Source organism: Chelonoidis abingdonii, chromosome 6 (genome assembly GCF_003597395.2).
Source record: "Chelonoidis abingdonii isolate Lonesome George chromosome 6, CheloAbing_2.0, whole genome shotgun sequence".
Taxonomy (NCBI): domain Eukaryota; kingdom Metazoa; phylum Chordata; order Testudines; family Testudinidae; genus Chelonoidis; species Chelonoidis abingdonii.
This window is the reverse complement of record NC_133774.1, coordinates 62,853,354-62,874,322: the sequence shown is the minus strand read 5'-3', so window position 1 is coordinate 62,874,322 and position 20,969 is coordinate 62,853,354. Positions and strand designations below refer to the sequence as shown.

The 20,969-nt window shown below is 41.0% G+C and overlaps 2 protein-coding genes across 8 annotated transcripts in view; one reads left to right on the top strand and one right to left on the bottom strand.

Annotated features, from left to right (window-relative positions):
* Positions 1-12,174, top strand: part of SPATA9 (spermatogenesis associated 9) — a 19,618-nt gene extending 7,444 nt beyond the window's left edge. Inside the window, exons 3-5 of the mRNA XM_032798716.2 lie at positions 5,345-5,572; positions 6,256-6,351; positions 11,932-12,174. Of these exons, the coding sequence (XP_032654607.1) occupies positions 5,345-5,572; positions 6,256-6,351; positions 11,932-12,174 (567 nt within the window). The remainder of the gene's footprint in view (positions 1-5,344; positions 5,573-6,255; positions 6,352-11,931) is intronic.
* Positions 9,217-20,969, bottom strand: RFESD (Rieske Fe-S domain containing). 7 transcript variants are annotated; one of them, XM_075067110.1, is made up of 6 exons: positions 18,405-18,861; positions 17,683-17,846; positions 17,549-17,583; positions 14,848-15,000; positions 14,178-14,240; positions 9,217-9,333 (listed from the first exon to the last, which is right to left on the bottom strand). In XM_075067110.1, the coding sequence occupies exons 1-5, from the start codon at positions 18,428-18,430 to the stop codon at positions 14,184-14,186; spliced, it is 435 nt and encodes a 144-aa protein (XP_074923211.1). In that variant the 5' UTR covers positions 18,431-18,861; the 3' UTR covers positions 9,217-9,333; positions 14,178-14,183. The 7 variants fall into 7 exon arrangements, 6 of the variants coding, with proteins under 6 accessions (XP_074923211.1, XP_074923210.1, XP_074923208.1 ...); XM_075067109.1 differs by lacking the exon at positions 9,217-9,333 and adding an exon at positions 11,890-12,791; XR_012656108.1 differs by lacking the exon at positions 9,217-9,333 and adding an exon at positions 11,890-12,791 and having other exon boundaries at positions 14,178-15,000; positions 18,405-18,857.

The following is a 20,969-nucleotide window of genomic DNA, read 5'->3' as shown; positions in this document are numbered from 1 at the left end:
TGTCCCATTGTGTCTAAATTAAAACCATGGTCTGCCTCTCTGATATTGCTTCATGGATTCTAGCCAATCAGCTGAAGATCAGCATGGCTGAAATAGAGTTCTTAATCTTTTCCACTATATGTCATCTTAAATTCAGACCTGTCTTTTCGTCTTCACATCCAAGCTATATCTAAATTTTGCTGTTTCTTTCCACATAACAACTCTTAAGATTTCCTGTCCATTTATACAGCTACAACTCTTGTCCAAGGTCTCATCTCATATCTCTATTACTGCAACATCCTTCTCACTTGCTGAGAACAATTTCCTTGCACATCACCTTGCTCTCTCTTTGAAACCCTCCACTAGTTTGTCTTCTCTATCAGGGCTATCTAGGATTTTTGCCACCCCAAGCAAAAAAAAAAAAACCGTGGCAGCCCCCCCCCCCATTTTTTTTGTGCTCACCGGCCCTGCCCCAACTCAACCCCTTCCCCAAATCCCTAGCCCTGCCTCCTCCCCCAGGTGTGCTGCATTTCCACCCCACCATTGCTTCCTGGGGGCCCCCACGATCTCCTGCCCTAGCTCACCTCTGCTCTGCCTGCTCCTTCAGGTCTGCCGCTGCACCGCTTCTCCCCCTCCCTCTCACACATGGCAAGCCTTGGAGGGAGGGGGGAGAAGCGGAGCGGCGGCATGTTCAGGGAAGCAGGCGAAGCAGAGGTGAGCTAGCGTGGTGGGGCACAGGAAGTAACAAGGGGTAGAGGAATCACTCCCCGAACCAGCTCACCTCCGCTCCACCACTGCTGCCTCCCCTGAGTGCTCCGCTGCTCGGCTTCTCTTCCCTCCCAGACTTGCTGCGCGAAACAGCTGGTGTGCATACAGCAAGCCTGGGAGGGAGGCGAGAGAAGCAAAGCAGCAGCGGTGCGCTCAGGGGAGGAGGTGGAGCGGAGGCAAGCTTGGGCAGTGGGGGGACTTCTTCTCCATGCCTTGGAGTCGGCACCTATAATGACCGGCATCAGAATGCCGCCCTTAGAAATGTGCCACCCCAAGCACCTGCTTATTTTGCTGATGCCTATGTGACTGATAATTTTGTTCTTTACTACAGTTTCAATCAATTTTCCTGGTGCTGAAGTTAGGCTTACTAGCCTGTAAGCTCCAGGATTGCACTTGGGCCTTTTTCAAAAAATCCAAGTTACGTTAGCTACCTTCCAGTTATCTTGTACAGAAGCTGATTTGAAGTGACAGGATACATATCTTAGTTAGTTCTGCAATTTCATATGAGTTCCTTCAGAACTCTTGGGTGAATACCATCTGGTTCTAGTAAATTATTACTGTTTAATTTATCAGTTTGTTCCAAAATCTCCTCTATTAACACCTCAGTTTGAAACAGTTCATGAGATTCTTCATATAAGAAGATCCGCAAAGGTGTAAAGATCTCCCCCATAGCCTCTGCAGTGAAGACTGATACAAAGAATTCAGTTAGCTTCTCTGCAACAGCCCCATCTTCCTTAAGTGCTCCTTTAGCACCTCAACCATCCAGTGGCCCCTGTCAATGTTCCTTCCCCACTCTGAACTTTAGGGTACAGATGTGGGGACTTGCATGGACGCTTCTAAGCTTAATTACTAGCTTAGATCTGGTATCTCTGCCACCATCCAGAATTTCAGTGTCTGGATCACTCCCTGTCCCCCCCAAAACCTTCCCCTCCCTGGGTAGCCTTGAGAGACTCCTTCACCAATTCCCTGGTGAGTCCAGATCCAATCCCTTGGATCTAAAAACAAGGAAAAATCAATCAGGTATTAAGAAAAACCTTTCTTTTCTTTAATTAAAAGCCAAAAGAAAAACCCCTGGAAGAGATTAGCATACCAGCTACTCTCACAGACAAATTTAGTTACACAAAAAAAAATACCCAATTTGATTCTACCTCTATTTGCATAAGACAGGTTAGAAAGAAATAAACATAAACCTATTTATTCCTTTCTAAAACTTACTACTCTGATAAGAAGCTGGTTCCTTGATCTTTTTCCTTTATTTAGAGTTTCAGTTTCAGCCGGAGTGAAAAACTTCCCTCCTTCCTTTTGAAACATCTTGTTCCCCCATTGGTTCCTCTGGTCAGGTGTTAGCTAGACTAGGTGAAATTTTTGCCTCTTTACAGGTAAAAGAGGCATTAACCCTTAACCATCTGTTTATGACAGCCCCACTGACTGTTTGGCAGGCTTCCTGCTTCTGATATACTTTAAAAAATTGCAATTAGTTTTTTTGCCCTTAGCTAGTTCTTCAAAAAAAAAGTCTTGCCCTGCCTTATATATATTATTACATTTGACAGAGTTAAAGCGTTTTCTATTTTCCTCACTAGGATTTTACTTCCAATTTTTAAAGTCCCCCCTCCCAGCCTCTTTCACTCTGCTGTTTAGCCACAGTAGTGTGGTCCTCTTACAGTTTTTTTAATTATTATTTAGGGCATACGTTTCATTTGAGCCTCTACTATGGTGTTTTTAAATGGTCTCCATGCAGTTTGCAGGCATTTCACACTTGTGACTATTCCTTTTAATTTCCATTTAACTAGGCTCCTAACTTTTGTGTAATTCCCCTTTTTAAAATTAAATGCTACTGTGATAAGTTTCTTTGCATTACACAATGATGTTAAATTTAATTACATTATGGTCGCTATTATTGAGCGGTTCAGCTATTATATTCACCTCTTGGACCAGATCCTGTGTTCCATTTCAATGCACATTCCTTCCTAAATGTTTTGAGAACCTTACGTGGGTTTTTTTATTTTTATCACATAGACAATGGTACAAAACATTTAAGGCAGATCCTCATCTGGTGTCAATCGTCATAACTCCATTTATTTCAATGGAACTATGGCAATTTACATCTGAGAATCTACCTTGCATTTTTTTTTTCAAGCAACATTGCATAGGGTTTAGTTCAGGGGTAGGCAACCTATGGCACGGGTGCCGAAGGTGGCATGGCACGTGAGCTGATTTTCAGTGGCATTCTCACTGCCCGGGTCCTGACCACTGGTCCGGGTGCTCTGCATTTTAATTTAATTTTAAATGAAGCTTCTTAAACATTTAAAAAAACTTATTTACTTTACATACAACATTAGTTTAGTTATATATTATAGACTTATAGAAAGAGACCTTCTAAAACGTTAAAATGTATTACTGGCACGCAAAACCTTAAATCAGAGTGAATAAATGAAGACTCAGCACACCACTTCTGAAAGGTTGCCAACCCCTGGTTTAGTTACAGGACTCCCATTTAAAAAAAAAAAAAATCAATGGAAGTTGCACCTCTGACCAATATCAGATGAAATACAGGTCACTACAGAGCATACAAAAACACATCTTTGTATCTTACACATGTAAGGAACTATTTCTCTCATTTTAGTGCAGTCACTGAAATTCATCATCCCCACTTAACAAAATCCAAGTGGTTAGAATTGTGGAGGGAAGACTGCTATGGAGTGCTCATACTTGGATCTTTCTCACGCAGTCACCCTGTGATCAGGCTGCTATTCCAGTATATGGACAAGAAAAACGACTGATGCTACATTTTACCTAGCTACTTGGATCACTGTATCCCTCTAATTACTGATCATGTGGTCCATTATACAGCCAATTCAGAGCTCCCCTATAGAGTATGAAGGATGAGGTTCAGAGAACCCTCTACAATCTCTTTGACCACAGTACAATCACCATGGGGCTTAAGTGGTGCAAAAGGCCCTGTGCTCCCCACTCCCACATTAGGGTAAACTTCACACTAATCAATTGATTAGGTTTTCTTTAACATTTGTTTGAATCCCTTTGGGCTGTAGGATGTAAGGTCAGGTCTCTAAGTGATAACTACCAGAAAAGCACGGATGAAAGATTTTGTCAGGTTTCACATTTTATGTTACTTGTAATAGGTTAATACTCAAAGGCTCCAATCAGAACTGGGCCCGCTTGATCTTTAAATCAATATCTGAGGACTTCAGTAACTCAGCCAGAGGTTATGGGCCTATTACAGAAGTGGGTGGGTGAGCTTATGTGACCTGAAAAGCGCAGGATGTCCAACTAAAAGGGATGATCCCTTCTGGTCTTAAAGTCTGTGAATCTATGTTAAGTGCTATATAAATACAGATGGCTCTTCCCTGAAGAGCTTAAAATATAAAAAATCACTTACAGGCTAGCATATAAGCAAAGTATTATCAATGCGATAATAGGAACCTCTTGGTAGTTTAATATGTCAGCTGCATATGCTGACAGCCCTTCAACCTGCAATGTATACTATTAGCTTGCCAGTTTTTAGTAAGTGTCCTGGAAGAAGTGGGTGAAGTGGAGGAAAAGGAGGGATTTGAAGGGGAGAGTAGTGGCTTTATTTGTCAGCTCAGGAATGACATTCCATGCATAAGTGGCATCATGGAAGAAAGAAGTGTTTGTGGGAGAAGTGCGCTCAGTCAAGGCTGGCATTGTCAGAGCAGAGAAGCAAGGGAAAATGCATTCAGAGAGAAGCAGATGAGTAGCACGTATTTTAAAATGTATACAAATAGAGGCATATTCTACTTCTATATCTTAAGCATTTCTAATACGCCCATCATTGTATTACCAGGTGGCAATATTATAATTAAAATCAATTGGTAAATCACCAACAATAAACCATTAAACTCTTTTGGCTCATATCAAGTGTAGTCTCAGTTTAACCTGATAGATCCACTATTAGGCCCTTTATGTTCAGAGCTGATACTTTCTCAGCTAGCACACCTACATCTCCAAATTTATATTTTTAGATTTGCTTTTGATGCTGAGTCTGATGGAAAATATGATGAGCTCTGCAAGATGACAGAGTCTCCTGGGAGGTGCTGACTCCATCAACATCCATAGAAGTAAAGTACTTTTCAAATTCAGATGATAGTTGCACTTTCCTGCTTGCTGAGCCACTGTAGGGCTGGGAATACTGCAAAGGCCATACACCTATTACAGGAGAAGGGTAGTCTTGTGCCCACAGGCCAAACAGGAACTACAAAAGCTTTTTCTTCTTTTAGATGCTAACTGTGCTACATAAATGTATGTTTTCCAAGACACTAAGTGTAAAATATTCTGGTACTTTCTATATGAACATGGGGCAAGATTATGTCTTCCTATGTGTTTATATAGTGTCTTGGATATTGCCACAATTCAAGTCATTATGTGTTCATTATTATTTGTAGAGTTAGATGAAGAATAACTAACTGAGCTTTTAATAAAATAGCTTGTATCTCTGCATAGCTTCAGTATCAAAGGATTATGGAGAGTGAAAGGCTATTCCAAAAATAAAATCAGGATATTCAAAGAAATTCATTTTAGAACTATATGCCATATTGTTTCTCAAACACTTCCCTTTCAGGAAATTGTTCCCGTTCTACAAGCATCCAGATCAGTTGTGGCAAGTGCATTCTCTTCATCTCCTGGAGTAAGAGTTATTAATAGGCTAAACAGAATATCAACATCTTCAAAATCTGTTGCCAAAGTCTTGCAGCCAAAAATTGTACAAAATTTTGCAGAATTAAATACTCTGTCTCACCGTCTTCTGAAAAATGTAAACATACCAAAGCAGCCTCTCTATAAAAATCAGGTATGGGAGCATTTGTTCAAATACTAATTATTTGGGAGCTATTCTGATATTCTTTACCTGCAATGTATATCAGGTTTTCAAACTATTTTCAGTTAAAAGTTCTATTCCACTGCTCATTCAAGTTACTGTGTGTAAAACTGGAATCTTTACCATCTTGATCTCTTCCCCGCCCCCTCCCCCCCCCCCATTACACAGTAATTCATACGGGTACAAATCCTGAAACCATTGGTTTATTCACTCAGTTAACAAGCTCGCTGGGCCAAAACAGTAGGCATTTTGCCTGAATGAGGTCTGACTGTATACAGACAGATGCTCTGATTGCATCCAATGTCTGTGAGTGGAGAGGACCCTATGTACGTGGTTCTCCTCCTTCCACATGGAGAGAGAGCTTAGCCAGCTATGCAGCAGCATTAACTCCTCCTCCTCCACTGCTACTTTCTCCTATAATCCACAGAAGGCCTGCTGAGACAGAAGAATAGACAGGCTGGTAGAAGAGCTGTGGTAGATGCTTGTGATTCCTCTATGTTCTGGTGACCCACATAGATGACAAAATTAATGTAAATATAGACATTTCAGAAGTGGATATCGATATAGGGAACTGCTCTTAAAATTTTATTGTGTTGAGCAGCATTGATATTCTGGCAGCAAAAAAACCTGTTTTTTAAAAATGATTTTTCCTTCAGGGTAGAACATTTTCCCTGTTTGACGTAATCTCCTATCCAGCAAAGACTGCTCTCACCAGCATAATATGTGCTTCCTATGCAGCACTAATTTACATGGTAAGTATAAGCTTCTTAGTTCTGCACCTGATTCTGCCACCCTTACCCACAGTGCGTAGTGCCTTACTCCATATGTGAAACCACTTGGACTATGTGCAGCATAAGGTACTACAAATTGGGTAAAGGGGACAGAATCAGGCATTTTTGATCAATTCAGTTTCTTAATATTCATGCTATAGTAATGTAGCCATCAGAATAAGGTTTAAATGTTGTAATCAACAATGAGCATTTCAATTTTCCCTCTGTTCTTTTCATACAGGTAGCCGCATGACAGGTGGAATGAAATGGTTATTTTACTCAAGTTGCATTTGAGTGTATCATGTACATGTTTAGGCAGCCTTGCAAACCTGGTCACAAACCAAGGCATAAAAATCTACTCCCCTGTCCTCTATGTTGATTGATAATGGAAAAACTAATGCTATTTACTCACTTATTTAAAAACACAAATTAAAAGAACCCATAAAACCACCAACTACTTACCCTGGATAAATGAGACGCTACTATTTTTCAATGCTGCATTAAATTGTGTCATAAATTTGTGGCTAATGATTTTCTGATTCTTTACTCAGGATTATTTGCCCCCCCGACCCATCCCCTCTAACCTGTCTCATAGACTTTAAGGTCGGAAGGTTCCATCATGATCATCTAGTATGACCTCCTGTGGCCTGTGATGTGCCAAACCTCACTCATGCACTCCTGTCACAACCTCTGAGTTACTAAGCTATTCAAATTTTCATTTAAAGACTTAGAATTACACAGAACCCATAATTTACTCTGGTTAAAATCAGCAAATGACCCATGTTCCATGCTGCAGAGGAAGGTGAAAACCCCCCAGAGTCTGCGATGTTTGGTTTGGGAACTGTGACAATCAGTTAGACCTTGAGTATATGGGCAAGACCCACCAGCCAGACACCTGGGAAAGAATGTAATGCATAACTCCTAGTCCTTCCCATTTAGTGTCTCATCTCCAGCTGTTTAAGATATTCGGTAATATCAGTCACGGATGGACATATGGCATGGTATACCATCTCATCATACCATCCCCTCCATAAATTTATCAAGCTCAGTCTTGAAGCAAGTTAGGTGTTTTGCCACCACTACTCCCCTTGGACGGCTGTTCCAGAACTTCACTCCTCTCACAGTTAGAAACCTTTGTCTAATTTCAAGCCTAAACTTGTGTCCATGTTAGCCCCTAAATAATTTCTCCCTCTCTGGTGTTTATCCCTCTGATGTATTTATAGAGCGCCCTCAGCCTTTGTTTTTTTTAGGCTAAACAAACCAAGCTCTTTAAGTCTCCTCTCATAAAGTTGGTTCTCCATTTCCATCTTAGTGGAGCCCTTCTCTGCACCTGTTCCTGTTTGAATTCATTGTTTTTAAATGTGGGAGACCAGAACTGCACACAGTATTCCAGATAAGGTCTCACCAGTGCCTGTATAATGGCAACAACACTTCCTTACCTTTACTGCAAATACCTCACCTGATTCATCCTAGGATTGTATTAGCCTTTTTCACAGCCACATTACATTGGCAGCTCATAGTCATCCTGTGATTGACCAATACAACTACACCTTTCTCCTGCTGTTTCTCCTAACTGATAAGGCCCCAATTTATAACAAAAGTTCTTGTTAGTTTGTAAGTGCATGAACTGCTTCTTCCCTACTCAACTCCTTCTCCCAATCCTATTCTCTTTCCCTAATCAGCCCCAGTCTCCACTCCATAGACTTCTCATCCCATTATTCTTGCCCACTCAGTCCTAGTCACCACTTCCAGGCTCCCCATCCAAATCTCTCTCTCCTCAACTACTTTCCCTGTCAGTCCCAGCTCCCAACAACTACCCTGATGCCTGTCTCTCATCTCCTCACTCATGGTCTCAGGTCCTTGCCTCCTCCTTTGATCTATCTTCCCCCCCATTTTCTCCTAGACCCACCGTGCCTTCCCAGGTTCTTCATCAAATCTCAGTTCTCCTTGCTCAATGAGGATTGAATCTTGGTGATTTTAGCTGCTAAACTCTGTCATCTCTTCTAAGTATGGGTGAACGGGGATTTTTCAAGGTTTGTAACTTGACCATATGTGATAGATTTGATAGATACATCCCTGACACAAAGCCAATGCCTGCCAAATTTAAAGTCCCTGCTCCAAAGCCTGGGGGCTCTAGAACTTCTCAAAGAAAAAGTGACCAAAATTTTTATTAAATGGCAAAATATTTCCCCCTACTCTAGTTCTCAGAAATGACTGAACTATTTTGGATTAAATTTAGAAACAAAAAAACCCCAGGCACCTAGCATGGAAAACACCAGCCCTAACAATTAAAGTTTGGCAAAAATATAAGCAGCTGAAAACAGGGTCGTATAATGGCAAGTTTCAAGTTATTGACACCACCCACCTACAATGATTATATCAACTTAATATATTTTTCCCCTGTATGGCCTGTATCTGTTTGTGTCTTGAGATTGTTAACGCTTCGGGGCATGGATTACATCTTTTCTAGGTGTGTATAGCATCCAACACAATGGGGACCCAATCCCAGTCAGGGTCTTTGGGTACTACTACACTATAAATATTTTCTAATAATTTTTTTAAACAAAATTAACCCACTCCAGGCATCCTAAGATATCCAGAATGATGGTTATTTACACATTGTAGGGAGCAGAGGCACCATTCTACTTCACATAAAACCTGATTTGTGAGAAGTGCTGAGTGCTAACACCCACTTCCAGCAATGGGATCTAAGAGCATCCAGCTCTTTCCAAGAGACATTCAGCATGTTACAGCATAGCTCCCTACTTGACTCATTACAGGCTCCATCCTATCCTGCAAGGAACTGAGTGCTCTCATTCTCATTTAATTCTATGGGACTCAAGGTACCTTGGGAACTGGCAGGACTGGGTTTGCACATCCAAATATGTTGCTAGATGTTCTATTCCAGGACCTGTTCAGTTTCTTATTGCTTAATTATAATCAATTGCCTATATGTTTAGACGCCTGAAAAATAAAAAGCAGATATAAGAAAGATGAAGTATTTGTCTAGTACAATGGTTCCCAAACTGAGGTTCGCAAAATGTTACAGGGGGTTCTCTGGAAAAAAATACCTAATGGTGGACAGAGCTGTCCCTAGGGACCCTGGGCAGCACAGGGCCAGCAGCCTGGCACCCCTGGACTTCCAGGAAACAGATCAAAGCAAGCATGTCTATCATACTGAGGAGATTTAAACTTCAAGACTCCTTATAAGAAATGGAAAGGGAGGTGGATATTTTTTGCTGTTTTTAAAACGAACTAGGCAGTTAGCATTGTTTTTTAAATTATTATAAAGAACGAGTTTTAAGCTTTGTTGTAACATGCGTTGTTTGCCTGGACTGCTCAAGACCTGAATGCTTGTGTAGGAGGAACTCTTTGAGTTGGCTTCTTAGATGTGAAACAGCATGAAGGTATTTGATACTCCTTGATGAAACATAGGAGCCCTGTCTTATAACAGGCTTATTCAAAGTGATACAAGCTATGAAAGTGAGAACTTGGAAAAGTGTTGCCATTTTCATAATGTAAAAAAATACTGTATTGATCAATAATAATGAATAATAAATAGTGCGTAATGTCATAAAAACCAATTTTATATTTCCAAGATCACTGCTTTTATAATTTATATGCAGGTAAAGGAGAAAATCCCTGGAAATATTCATTTTTAGGAGGGGGTTTGTGAGACTTGACATTTTAGTGAAAGGAGGTCACAGGTTGTTAAAGTTTGGGAACCACTGGTCTAGCAGAAGTTTCATAATGTATCTTTCAGTATTTTTCCAGCTCTTGTCGCTACAATCTCATTAGTATTTTCTAGTGTCCTATACTATAGGTCTGTCAGCAATATTATCTTAAATCAGGAAATAAAACATTGTCTTATTTTGTGACAAATGTATAAAGTTGGAATATTTTTGAGTTGAGTGCATATTGCTCAACTTTCAAAGGCCCAAATGTAGGACAAAAACAACAGAATGTTTGAACGCAAATTAATTCCACAGGAACGTTACACTGCTGTGGCTTCCTTCCTTTTCTGTAAACACCTCGTTCTATAACCTCACTATAGAGTTCATTTTTGATGCAAATTTCAGCAATAGACATGAGAGAACACCAAATGTGTGGAAGTAACTAACAGTGGGACTCCAGTGACATCCTTCAGTCAGGTACATTTGAGTTGATAAGATGTAAAGTCAGTCATCAAAAATGTTGGATTTCTTGCCATTTGATAAGCTTTTGGGGCCAAACTTGCTGACACATAAGTCAGTGGAGGGTGAAACTTACTGATTTCAGTGGGAGCAGGAGCAGACCTTTAATAGAGGAACTGATTGCAAGTAAAAATGAGGAGTCCCGGTGGCACCTTAGAGGCTAACAAATTTATTTGGGCATATAACCCACTTCATCAGATGTGTAGAGTGAAAAATACAGTAGGTAGGTATAAATATACAGCCCACGAAAAATGGAAGTTGTCTCACCACATGGGGGGTCAGTGCTAACGAGGCCAATTCAATCAGCGTGGATGTGGCCCATTCCCAACAGTTGACAGGAAGGGGTGAATATCAGAGGGGAAGTTACTTTTTGTAGTGACATAGCCACTCCTGATCTTAATTCAGGCCTACTTTAGTGTCAAGTTTGCAAATTAATTCCAGCTCTGCAGTTTCTCACTGAAGTCTGTTTTGCTGAAGAATGGCCACTTTTAAGTCTTATTGAGTGTCCAGGAAGACTGAAGTGCTCTCCTACTGGTTTTCGAATGTTACAATTCTTGATGTCTGATTTGTGTCCATTTATTCTTTTGTGTAGAGACTGTCTGGTTTGGCCAATGTACATGGCATACATCACATTGGTAGATGTGCAGGTGAGCCCCTGATGGTGTTGCTGATATGGTTAGGTCCTACAATGGTGTCCCTTGAATAGGTATGTGGACAGTTGGCAACGGGATTTGTTGCAGGGATTGATTCCTGGGTTAGTATTTCTGTTGTGTGGGGGTAGTTGCTGGTGAGTATTTGCTTTAGATTTGGGGGGCTGTCTGTAAGCAAGGTCTGGCCTGTTTCCCAAGGTCTGAGAGTGAGGGATCGTTCTCCAGGATAGGTTGTAGATCCTTGATGATGCGCTGGAGAGGTTTTAGTTGTTGTTAGTATTTATAGTAATACACATTTATCCTACAGAATGTAATAGTAATTGTTTAAATGTTTGATAGACCTAATGGCATTGACGCTACTAGCAAATTCATTTAGCTACAACTGTACAAAATGTGCGGCTACTGTGTTGATGTATAAAAGCTTGATCCTATGAAGTGCTAAACACAGTAGCCCTGATCCAAAAAGCACTTAAGCCTCTATTTAATTTTAAGCACATATGTAGTCTTACTGACTTTGCTGGGACTATTCATATGCTTAACTGTATTGGATTGTGGCCAGAGTGGTCAGCACCTCCAAAGAACTGAGGCCTTTATTACTAAGATATTGGTATGTATTAAACTTCAGACAGTAATATAAGTACCCTTTATTTTGTATATTTGAAACAAACAACTCCAAGTTATGGTTTTCTTCAACTAAACTCCATCTTTATTGTATGTAGGCAGTCTCTATTAACACAGTACTAGGGAAAATAAAATACATTGTTCAAGAAGAAAGGACCTCAAGAGAAAAAGCTAAGAATGAGGAAGAAAAAGATGTATTCTCCAAATATGAAGATTTAGCAAGTTACGCTGTACCCTCTCCAGAGAAGCACGTATTTTCTGAATTTCCTGTTGAAGATTCAACTAAGAGCACCATTCACATCCTACATTCTGCACTGGATCAAGATCAGTTCCACTACTAAGTACTGTAAGCTCAAACAGACTTATGAGCTCTGTTAGTGCACTGAATGTTTAAACAAAGACACTTAACATATACAGAATTTACATTCTCTATTTGTTAATAAAATAATTAGTACAAATAGCTTAATGTCTTCAGTGTTCCTTAGCTAGATTTTTCTTTCAGTAGCCATGTCCCTCAGAACAGTTGTGGCTGAGGGCCTTACTATGAATATTTTTAGTGCCATGTTCTATAGCATTTAAATTTCTTAGTGACACACACTTTTGTCCCCTCCAGTTATGAATTCCACAAAGTAGCTTTGGAGAAAAGAAAAACAAGTTTAACTACAAAGGATATAATCACTTTAAAATCTAAAGGATTGCAAATTTAAGGGATCAAAGCAGATTACCCAGCAAATAAAACAAAAATGCAATATAAGCTTACGATACCAAAAACCTGGTTACAAGTAGTAGTTTCTCACTCTAAATATTGTTTTGGGCAGATTGCAGAGGTTCTTGAAGGCAAACTGCTCTTGCTTGCAGCTTGAAACTCCAGGCATTTTTCACAGGCCAGACATCTTCCCAGACTGGGTTCAATCCTCCCCACACACATTCTCTTTTTTAGATGTTTTCTGCAGTCATCCTGGGTGGGGATTCAGTGAAGAATGAACGCTTATTAAGTCACTCCTCAGCCTTAAATAGGTTTTAAATATGACATGAATCCTTTGTTTTCTGGTGTGGTTCCCACTGCCACCACCACCCTCACTGGAAAAATACTGGTATTCTATCATGGAGTCCAGTATCAGGTGCCAATCACATGACTTTGCAGTATCAAAGCTGCCATGAGTCAGAGGTGGTTTGTAGCAGCCCAGTAAATCATAACCTTTTCAATGATCTCACATGCCTTATCTTGCAAGAAACATAGTTATGCTATAATCATAACAATATTTCTCTGAAGAATATGGGGTGTAGTGTCACACCAGTCTTCACCAGGTTTAACTATACCACTAAAACAAAGATGGCCCAGTGCTCTGATTAGATCAGCACCTGGATGAACAGTTGGTTGAAGCAGAAGCTGAGCAAGATAAAGAATATGTTGGTGAGCAGAGAAAAGCACTATAAAGAATTTCCAGAAACAGTGCAAATACCTTCCTTTGACTGAAGGTATATGTTCCTAATTGGTGAAGTCAATCTGTAGTTTATGAATGTTCCTGGATTTCTCAATAATGCTAAGCTTTTGCATAACACGAAACGTGAGTAATGCTTTCTACTTGATCCAGTTGACTATGAGATTCCGTACCATTCTGGTAGACAGACAATGACCTGCCCTCAGTTATTCACACCTTCACCAATATACCTGGGCCTGAAGTCTTCAATGCCTAGGAAACTCCAACTAGTACCGAACTTTGCAGCACATCTCAATAACACTGGCTACCATAAGCACATCAGCCCTGTGCTCCCCTCTCTACACTAACTTCACCTAGAATATTGAATCAAGTTCAAGGTCTTGGTCCCTATCTTGAATGGCCTGACTCTAGAGTGTCTGAAAAATCACCTAAAGCTCTGGGATAAGCACTGTGCTGGAACTCTGACCTTCAGGCATAATGGGACTTTCTACCATATGAGTAAAGCTCATCTGTCGAAGAGGCACAGCTTTCTCAGGGACTAGTTTGAGACTGTGGAATGAACTGCTCCAGTGCCTCTATCACAAACTGCCACTTTCTGATCCAAGTACTAGGTACACACTTCTCTGAACTGCTTTGTCCAAGATACCTTCTGATAAGTGTTTACATTTTTAAAATAATCCAAAAACAAAATCCTACACTGCACACCCAATTTTCCTCCAGAGGAAAGGATGACAGAATTCACATGTGATAGACGTTTGTCATGTTGGTTAATTGACTATTGTAATAGCACTCAGACACTACCATGATGGCGACACAAGTACTTATTTAGAACAGAACTGAGGTAATTGCACACAGAGAAGTAAACATGCAGAAGGACAACACAACACACAAGTGTTTTGTACCTCATTTTATGAAACTCTGGTCCTATGCGTTAAGATGATAAAACAACAGCTTTTTCTCCTGACCTGCAAATAACATTAAAAAAAATCTCCCAATTACATTATGTAGTTTAGAACTATAATAATTTCAACATATTAAAAAAATTCTGTCCTTCAATGGATAGTTATAACATTTAAAGATGTTTTTCTAAACTAATGAAATGCATTATTATATTCCTCCTCCTAAAGCTTAAAAGACTAACCCTAGCAATAGAAGATTTAACACTTCAAATATTACAAACTAGGCTAATGTACATACATTAAACTCGTATTTTATTAACGGCAAATATAAAACTGCACTGGCACAATGCTAATTCATTCTAAAGAGGGTCTTGAACTTGTTTATGATCTTACTCATTTCTACATTACTTAATGCTTTAATAAGAAGATTAACACTGGTATTTCTTTATATTAATATCTAGAAAAAATTTGCATATTCTGTGATACCGATAATGCCTTTTACACAGACACTGGTATTTTGCATAATGGCCATTGATTTTGAAGTTCAGGATGTCCATTATTTTTTCATATCAGAACTTCCAGTCTTTTTGTACTTATCAGCATAGTAATCAGAGTCACAGCTGATAGATAAGTCCGAAGGAGTCACATAAACACTTCCATTGTCTACAGTAACCTTGTGAGTTCTTTGCTTTATTCCTTTTGATCGCCATTTTGGTGTTGCTGATGGTTCTGTAGGGTTTATTGCTTGATATAAGCCTTCTCCTGTTGCCAAAGTAATTTTATACTTGTGCCAAGGGCAAATAATGCAGGGCTGTCCATTGATATCCTGGGAAAAAAATTAAGACACTGAAATCTTACTCTTCCCTATGAAAAATCTCTACACCAACACATAGCTTTGTGGCCTAGTTGTAATACCCTGTACTGCCGTGTTAGGAACAGCAGGTTCTGTTTTTAAAACTAGCGACTGGAATACCAAATCAGATTACTGATCCAGGTAGTGTAGCCTGGTTCCAACAGTGGGCAAGATCCTAAGATTCAGAGGAAAACCCATAATTCCCCTAACTGGCAATACTTTATCATAATGGGATGTGTGTGTGTATAGATGACAGGGATTCTTTCTGACTCCAGATAATAAATATCCATTTTTATTTTCAACAGTGTTACTGGAGATGTTTTTACTTACTCACATTTTGACAGACACCACATCTCTTTATGATGTGGAAACACAAAGCATGCTGTCAGTGTTTTATAAAGTAAGTGTGTCTAGTAAGTGCCAAATAATAATAAAAGATATTAAACTATTTGTTTCAAAATAGGAAAACCAAGGACAGGATAGCCCCACTGCTCAGTGAGGAGGGAGGAACAGTAACAGGAAACTTGGAAATGGCAGAGATGCTCAATGACTTCTTCGTTTCAGTCTTCACTGAGAAGCCTGAAGGAATGTCTAAGATAGTGAATACTTATGGGAAGTGGGTAGGATTAGAAGATAAAATAAAAAAAGAGCAAGTTAAAAATCACTTAGAAAAGTTAGATGCCTGCAAGTCACCAGGGCCTGATGAAATGCATCCTAGAATACTCAAGGAGTTAATAGAGGAGGTATCTGAGCCTCTAGCTATTATCTTTGGAAAGTCATGGGAGACGGGAGAGATTCCAGAAGACTGGAAAAGGGCAAATATAGTGCCCATCTATAAAAAGGGAAATAAAAACAACCCAGGAAACTACAGACCAGTTAGTTTAACTTCTGTGCCAGGGAAGATAATGGAGCAAGTAATTAAAGAAATCATCTGCAAACACTTGGAAGGTGGTAAGGTGATAGGGAATAGCCAGCATGGATTTGTAAAGAACAAATCATGTCAAACCAATCTGATAGCTTTCTTTGATAGGATAACGAGTCTTGTGGATAAGGGAGAAGCGGTGGATGTGGTATACCTAGACTTTAGTAAGGCATTTGATACGGTCTCGCATGATATCCTTATCGATAAACTAGGCAAATACAATTTAGATGGGGCTACTATAAGGTGGGTGCATAACTGGCTGGATAACCGTACTCAGAGAGTAGTTATTAATGGCTCCCAATCCTGCTGGAAAGGTATAACAAGTGGGGTTCCGCAGGGGTCTGTTTTGGGACCGGCTCTGTTCAATATCTTCATCAACGACTTAGATGTTGGCATAGAAAGTACGCTTATTAAGTTTGCGGACGATACCAAACTGGGAGGGATTGCAACTGCTTTGGAGGACAGGGTCAAAATTCAAAATGATCTGGACAAATTGGAGAAATGGTCTGAGGTAAACCGGATGAAGTTCAATAAAGACAAATGCAAAGTGCTCCACTTAGGAAGGAACAATCAGTTTCACACATACAGAATGGGAAGAGACTGTCTAGGAAGGAGTATGGCAGAAAGAGATCTAGGGGTCATAGTGGACCACAAGCTAAATATGAGTCAACAGTGTGATACTGTTGCAAAAAAAGCAAACGTGATTCTGGGATGCATTAACAGGTGTGTTGTAAACAAGACACGAGAAGTCATTCTTCCGCTCTACTCTGCGCTGGTTAGGCCTCAGCTGGAGTATTGTGTCCAGTTCTGGGCACCGCATTTCAAGAAAGATGTGGAGAAATTGGAGAGGGTCCAGAGAAGAGCAACAAGAATGATTAAAGGTCTTGAGAACATGACCTATGAAGGAAGGCTGAAAGAATTGGGTTTATTTAGTTTGGAAAAGAGAAGACTGAGAGGGGACATGATAGCAGTTTTCAGGTATCTAAAAGGGTGTCATCAGGAGGAGGGAGAAAACTTGTTCACCTTAGCCTCTAATGATAGAACAAGAAGCAATGGGCTTAAATTGCAGCAAGGGAGATTTAGGTTGGACATTAGGAAAAAGTTCCTAACTGTCAGGGTAGTTAAACACTGGAATAAATTGCCTAGGGAGGTTGTGGAATCTCCATCTCTGGAGATATTTAAGAGTAGGTTAGATAAATGTCTATCAGGGATGGTCTAGACAGTATTTGGTCCTTCCATGAGGGCAGGGGACTGGACTCGATGACCTCTCGAGGTCCCTTCCAGTCCTAGAGTCTATGAATCCATGAAAAAGTACCTGAACTTGGCCTCCTGTCCCTCAAGCCACCAGGGAGTTGGGGGCATTGTGGAAATTGAATAATTAAGGACTGTTAAAGAGAGTGGTCCATTATAGAGAGAAAGGGCCAAATTTTGCTTTCAGCTACACCAGCTTAAATCCAAAGTAACCCCATTGATTTCAGTAGAGTTATTGCAGTGTTACTAAGAACATTATTTAGCCCAAAGTGAGACAGTAATGTAAAATTGGGATTAAAATATAAAGATTTTGAACAATTGTGTGTTATTTTTAGAATGTTTACGTACCTCTATCTCTCCAAGATGTAAAGGACCTCCTGCATCTGAAACATAGTGGAATATGGAATTGGAGTCAAAACTCACACTAGCTCACTTTAAAATTGTTACATAAACACCAAGATGATGAATGCAAACAATCTTACGGTAACAGCGACGGTCCATGGCATAAAATTTCCCTTCATGGTAGAAAACGACAACTTCTCTGTCATGGACACTGGCTGTTATTCTTTGGGACTGTTTTATGTCTTCTTCTTTACCAACATATACAGGAGCATCAGCCTTCACTTTATCAGGTGTTTCAATTGAGCTGTGCAAATCCATGTCCTTTAGTTAAAAATATTAAAAAGCCACTTTATAAATCAATTAAAGTTTAGGGTTTCTACACAAGGACACTTTATGAATGACTTGGTATCCAAAGATACTATTTAACCTAAATATCATAAGCAAAAATTTTGGTGAAAATATATCTATATTAATAAAACATTCCTGCGTCATAACAATGATAACTAGTCAGTTCATTTCTAGACTTAGGTCTTGGGTAATAGCAACACTACAGTTAAGGGCAAAATAAGACTTAGATTCTAAACCTCTTTTCATTCTTTTATGCCAATCTCCAAAAAAAACTCCATATAAACAAAAGAAAGTGTGCTAAAACTACTTTTTAGATAATGTCAGGGTTGGAGATATACACTGATTTAAAATAAAAGGGTTAAAGTTTACCTGCTAAAGAAACACAAAGTTAAAAAAAAAAAGTTTCTGCATGTATAGAGGAGAATGAGCGGGGGGTTGGAGGGAGTAACCAAAATGGAACAGAATCAAACTCTAAAGGGGATAAAAGCAATGTCACATCAAGTCACATCAGTACCTTAGATCCACACTAGAGCATGACATGGATGAAAAAATGAAGTTGCAAAGTAATGAGGGCAGTTCCCTTCTACAGCTCCATCATATCCAGGACTGCTCTGTTCTCTATGTGTCAGCTCTGATAAGTGCTTCTTTAATGAAAAAGGCTTTCTGAAAGACAGTGGAACTAGTCTGAACGGCATAAAAAGGCAAGCTTTGTGTGGGACATAGCATGGCTGAAGTGAACTTTTCCAAGAACTGATAAGAGGAAGGCTGCAGCTGGGCTGATAACAGAAGATGAGAGTTGTTTGCTTCTTTACTCCTTATAATTATCTCATAGCTGCCTTCTCCAGAAGGAATCTTGGAGTCACATTCATTTAAAACAGCATTTAGAAGTTTTTTTCATAACATTCCTATGGCCATTCACACATGGCAAACAAATAATTCTAAATAAAAAATTGTGTATCACAGCACCTGCAGACTGGTGTAAACACCATGGTACTTTCCAAGCTACTTACCAGCCAATTATGCATAAATCAAATAGCAGTACAGCTCCTTCAGGCAGTCCCCTCCATTTCTGTTCCAGGTCATACCATGTTTCTATTTCTAGCTAAGATTTTATAGTACACCTCTACCCCAATATAACATGACCCGACGTGACATGGTAAAGCAGTGTTTCAGGGGGACAGGCTGCGCACTCTGGCGGATCAAAGCAAGTTCAATATAACACAGTTTCACCTGTAACGCAGTAAGATTTTTTGGCTCCCAAGGACAGCGTTATATTGGGGTACAGGTGTAATTATTAGTCACAGGAATACATTATCCTGAGAGGTTTCAGAGTAGCAGCCATGTTAGTTTGTATCCACAAAAAGAACAGGAGTACTTGTGGCACCTTAGAGACTAACCAATTTATTTGAGCATCAGCTTTCATGGGCTACCCATGAAAGCTGATGCTCAAATAAATTGGTTAGTCTCTAAGGTGCCACAAGTACTCCGGTTCCCATTATCCTGAGAATTACTCGCTTCTCTTTCACAGCTTGCTTTGTAAATAAGCATAGTACAAAATATTCTGATCATGAGACTGGGAACTGTAAACTCTTGATCTCTAATATGTAACTTTCAGCAAGTAACACAGGCCAAAATTTTCAAATACAGTGCCGACAATTAGGCACTTTCATCCTCATTGAAGTGCCTAAATATAAGTGATCTGATTCTGCATGATGCTCAGCACCCAAAACTCCCACCAAGATTGATGGGAGTTTTAGCTGCTCAACACCTCTGACAATCAGGCCACATTCATTTGGTTGCCTAAATGTAGGCATGCACCCAAATTTGACTCAGAGTTAAAAAGACTTCAGCTCAGCCTCTGATTTTGCTAGCATGTTTTGGCACCCACATTTAATAGTTGGGGAAAGCGCTAACATTTAAATATTAAATGTTGTTTTGAGGCACAATCAGGCTGATATCTAAATGATAGCATATGCTCTTACAATTAACTGCAGGACCAAAACTGCCCCAACAAATGGCAGGTCTGCCAGAGAAAGCCCTTGAGACTGACAATCTGAATCTGAGAATAAGTCTGAAGGAAGCCTGTTAAGAAGCGCTGTGGCAGGCGAAGGGTTTCTAGCACTGAGGGAGAGCGACAAGGACATTCCTGCCAAGGGCAAGCTATAATTAGACTTTTTTTTCAGCCCACTAATGGCCACTTTCCCAGCTGGAACCACCGGGGAGCTGGTGGTGAGCATGGGAAGAACTGGCTGGAAGTGGCTATTCTGGCTCTGACAGAGCTGACACATGGGGGAGCAGAAGGCAGGCTCCCTGAGAGGGGGGATTCCACGTAGCATGACAGAAGCCTAATCAAAACCACTCCAGCCTGCCTCTGGTATCCGGCTGGAGCGCTCCCTAGCCCCCGCCAGAAGCAGCAGCTCTTTCCACTAAACACTCCGCTACCAGTTAATCCCCCCGCCGCTGAAGTGCTACGGACAGAGGAGTGGCGGAGCCGGCTTCCCCCTGCACCAGCCGCTCCCATGGCGCTATGGGCGCGCTAGTTTTCCGGCCGTTCCTCGGGCAGGCCCGCGGCCTCCTTGTTTCCGTCCTGCATCTCTTGCCGTGCAGCCCTGCCAAGCCCAGGGGAGCGTGGCCCCAGCGCCCCCGGCTCGGCAGGGAACAGGGAGCGAGCGCCATGGCTGCGCTATCAACCCAACAGCCTCCCGGGGCCCCGTGCTCAGTGCGAGCAGCAGGCTGGGCGCAGGGGAGAGCCCGCTTCATCCGTTCCCGGCCGTGCTCGGCCCGCTTTCGCAGCCGCGTCAGGTTCACGAGCCCCATATTTAACAGCCGCTGGTGTTCGCGCCTGGCGCGAGCACCCCCGCAGGGAGCGGCTGGCAGAACGAACAGGGCTCTGTACCCGGGGGTGGGGGAGGAGTCACGCGCGCACGCGAAGGTGCTGACAGATCGTGACGGCAACGCCGCCTCTGCACACACTGAATCCCAACCGCCAGTACCGTGCAGACAGCCCCTCTTCCAATGGGCGTCAAGAGACATCACTGCGCCGCCGCAGCCAGCCTCAGGGCCCACCCCGTTGGGGAGA

Coding starts and splice junctions, on each gene's coding strand:
- RFESD (XM_075067107.1), bottom strand. CDS start 18,430: ATGTCATGCTCTAGTGTGGATCTAAG. Junction 17,847..18,404: donor TGCTCTAGTGTGGATCTAAG/GTACTGATGTGA, acceptor GGATTTGCACAG/CTCAATTGAAACACCTGATA. Junction 15,001..17,548: donor TACATCTTGGAGAGATAGAG/GTACGTAAACAT, acceptor TTTTTTTCCCAG/GATATCAATGGACAGCCCTG.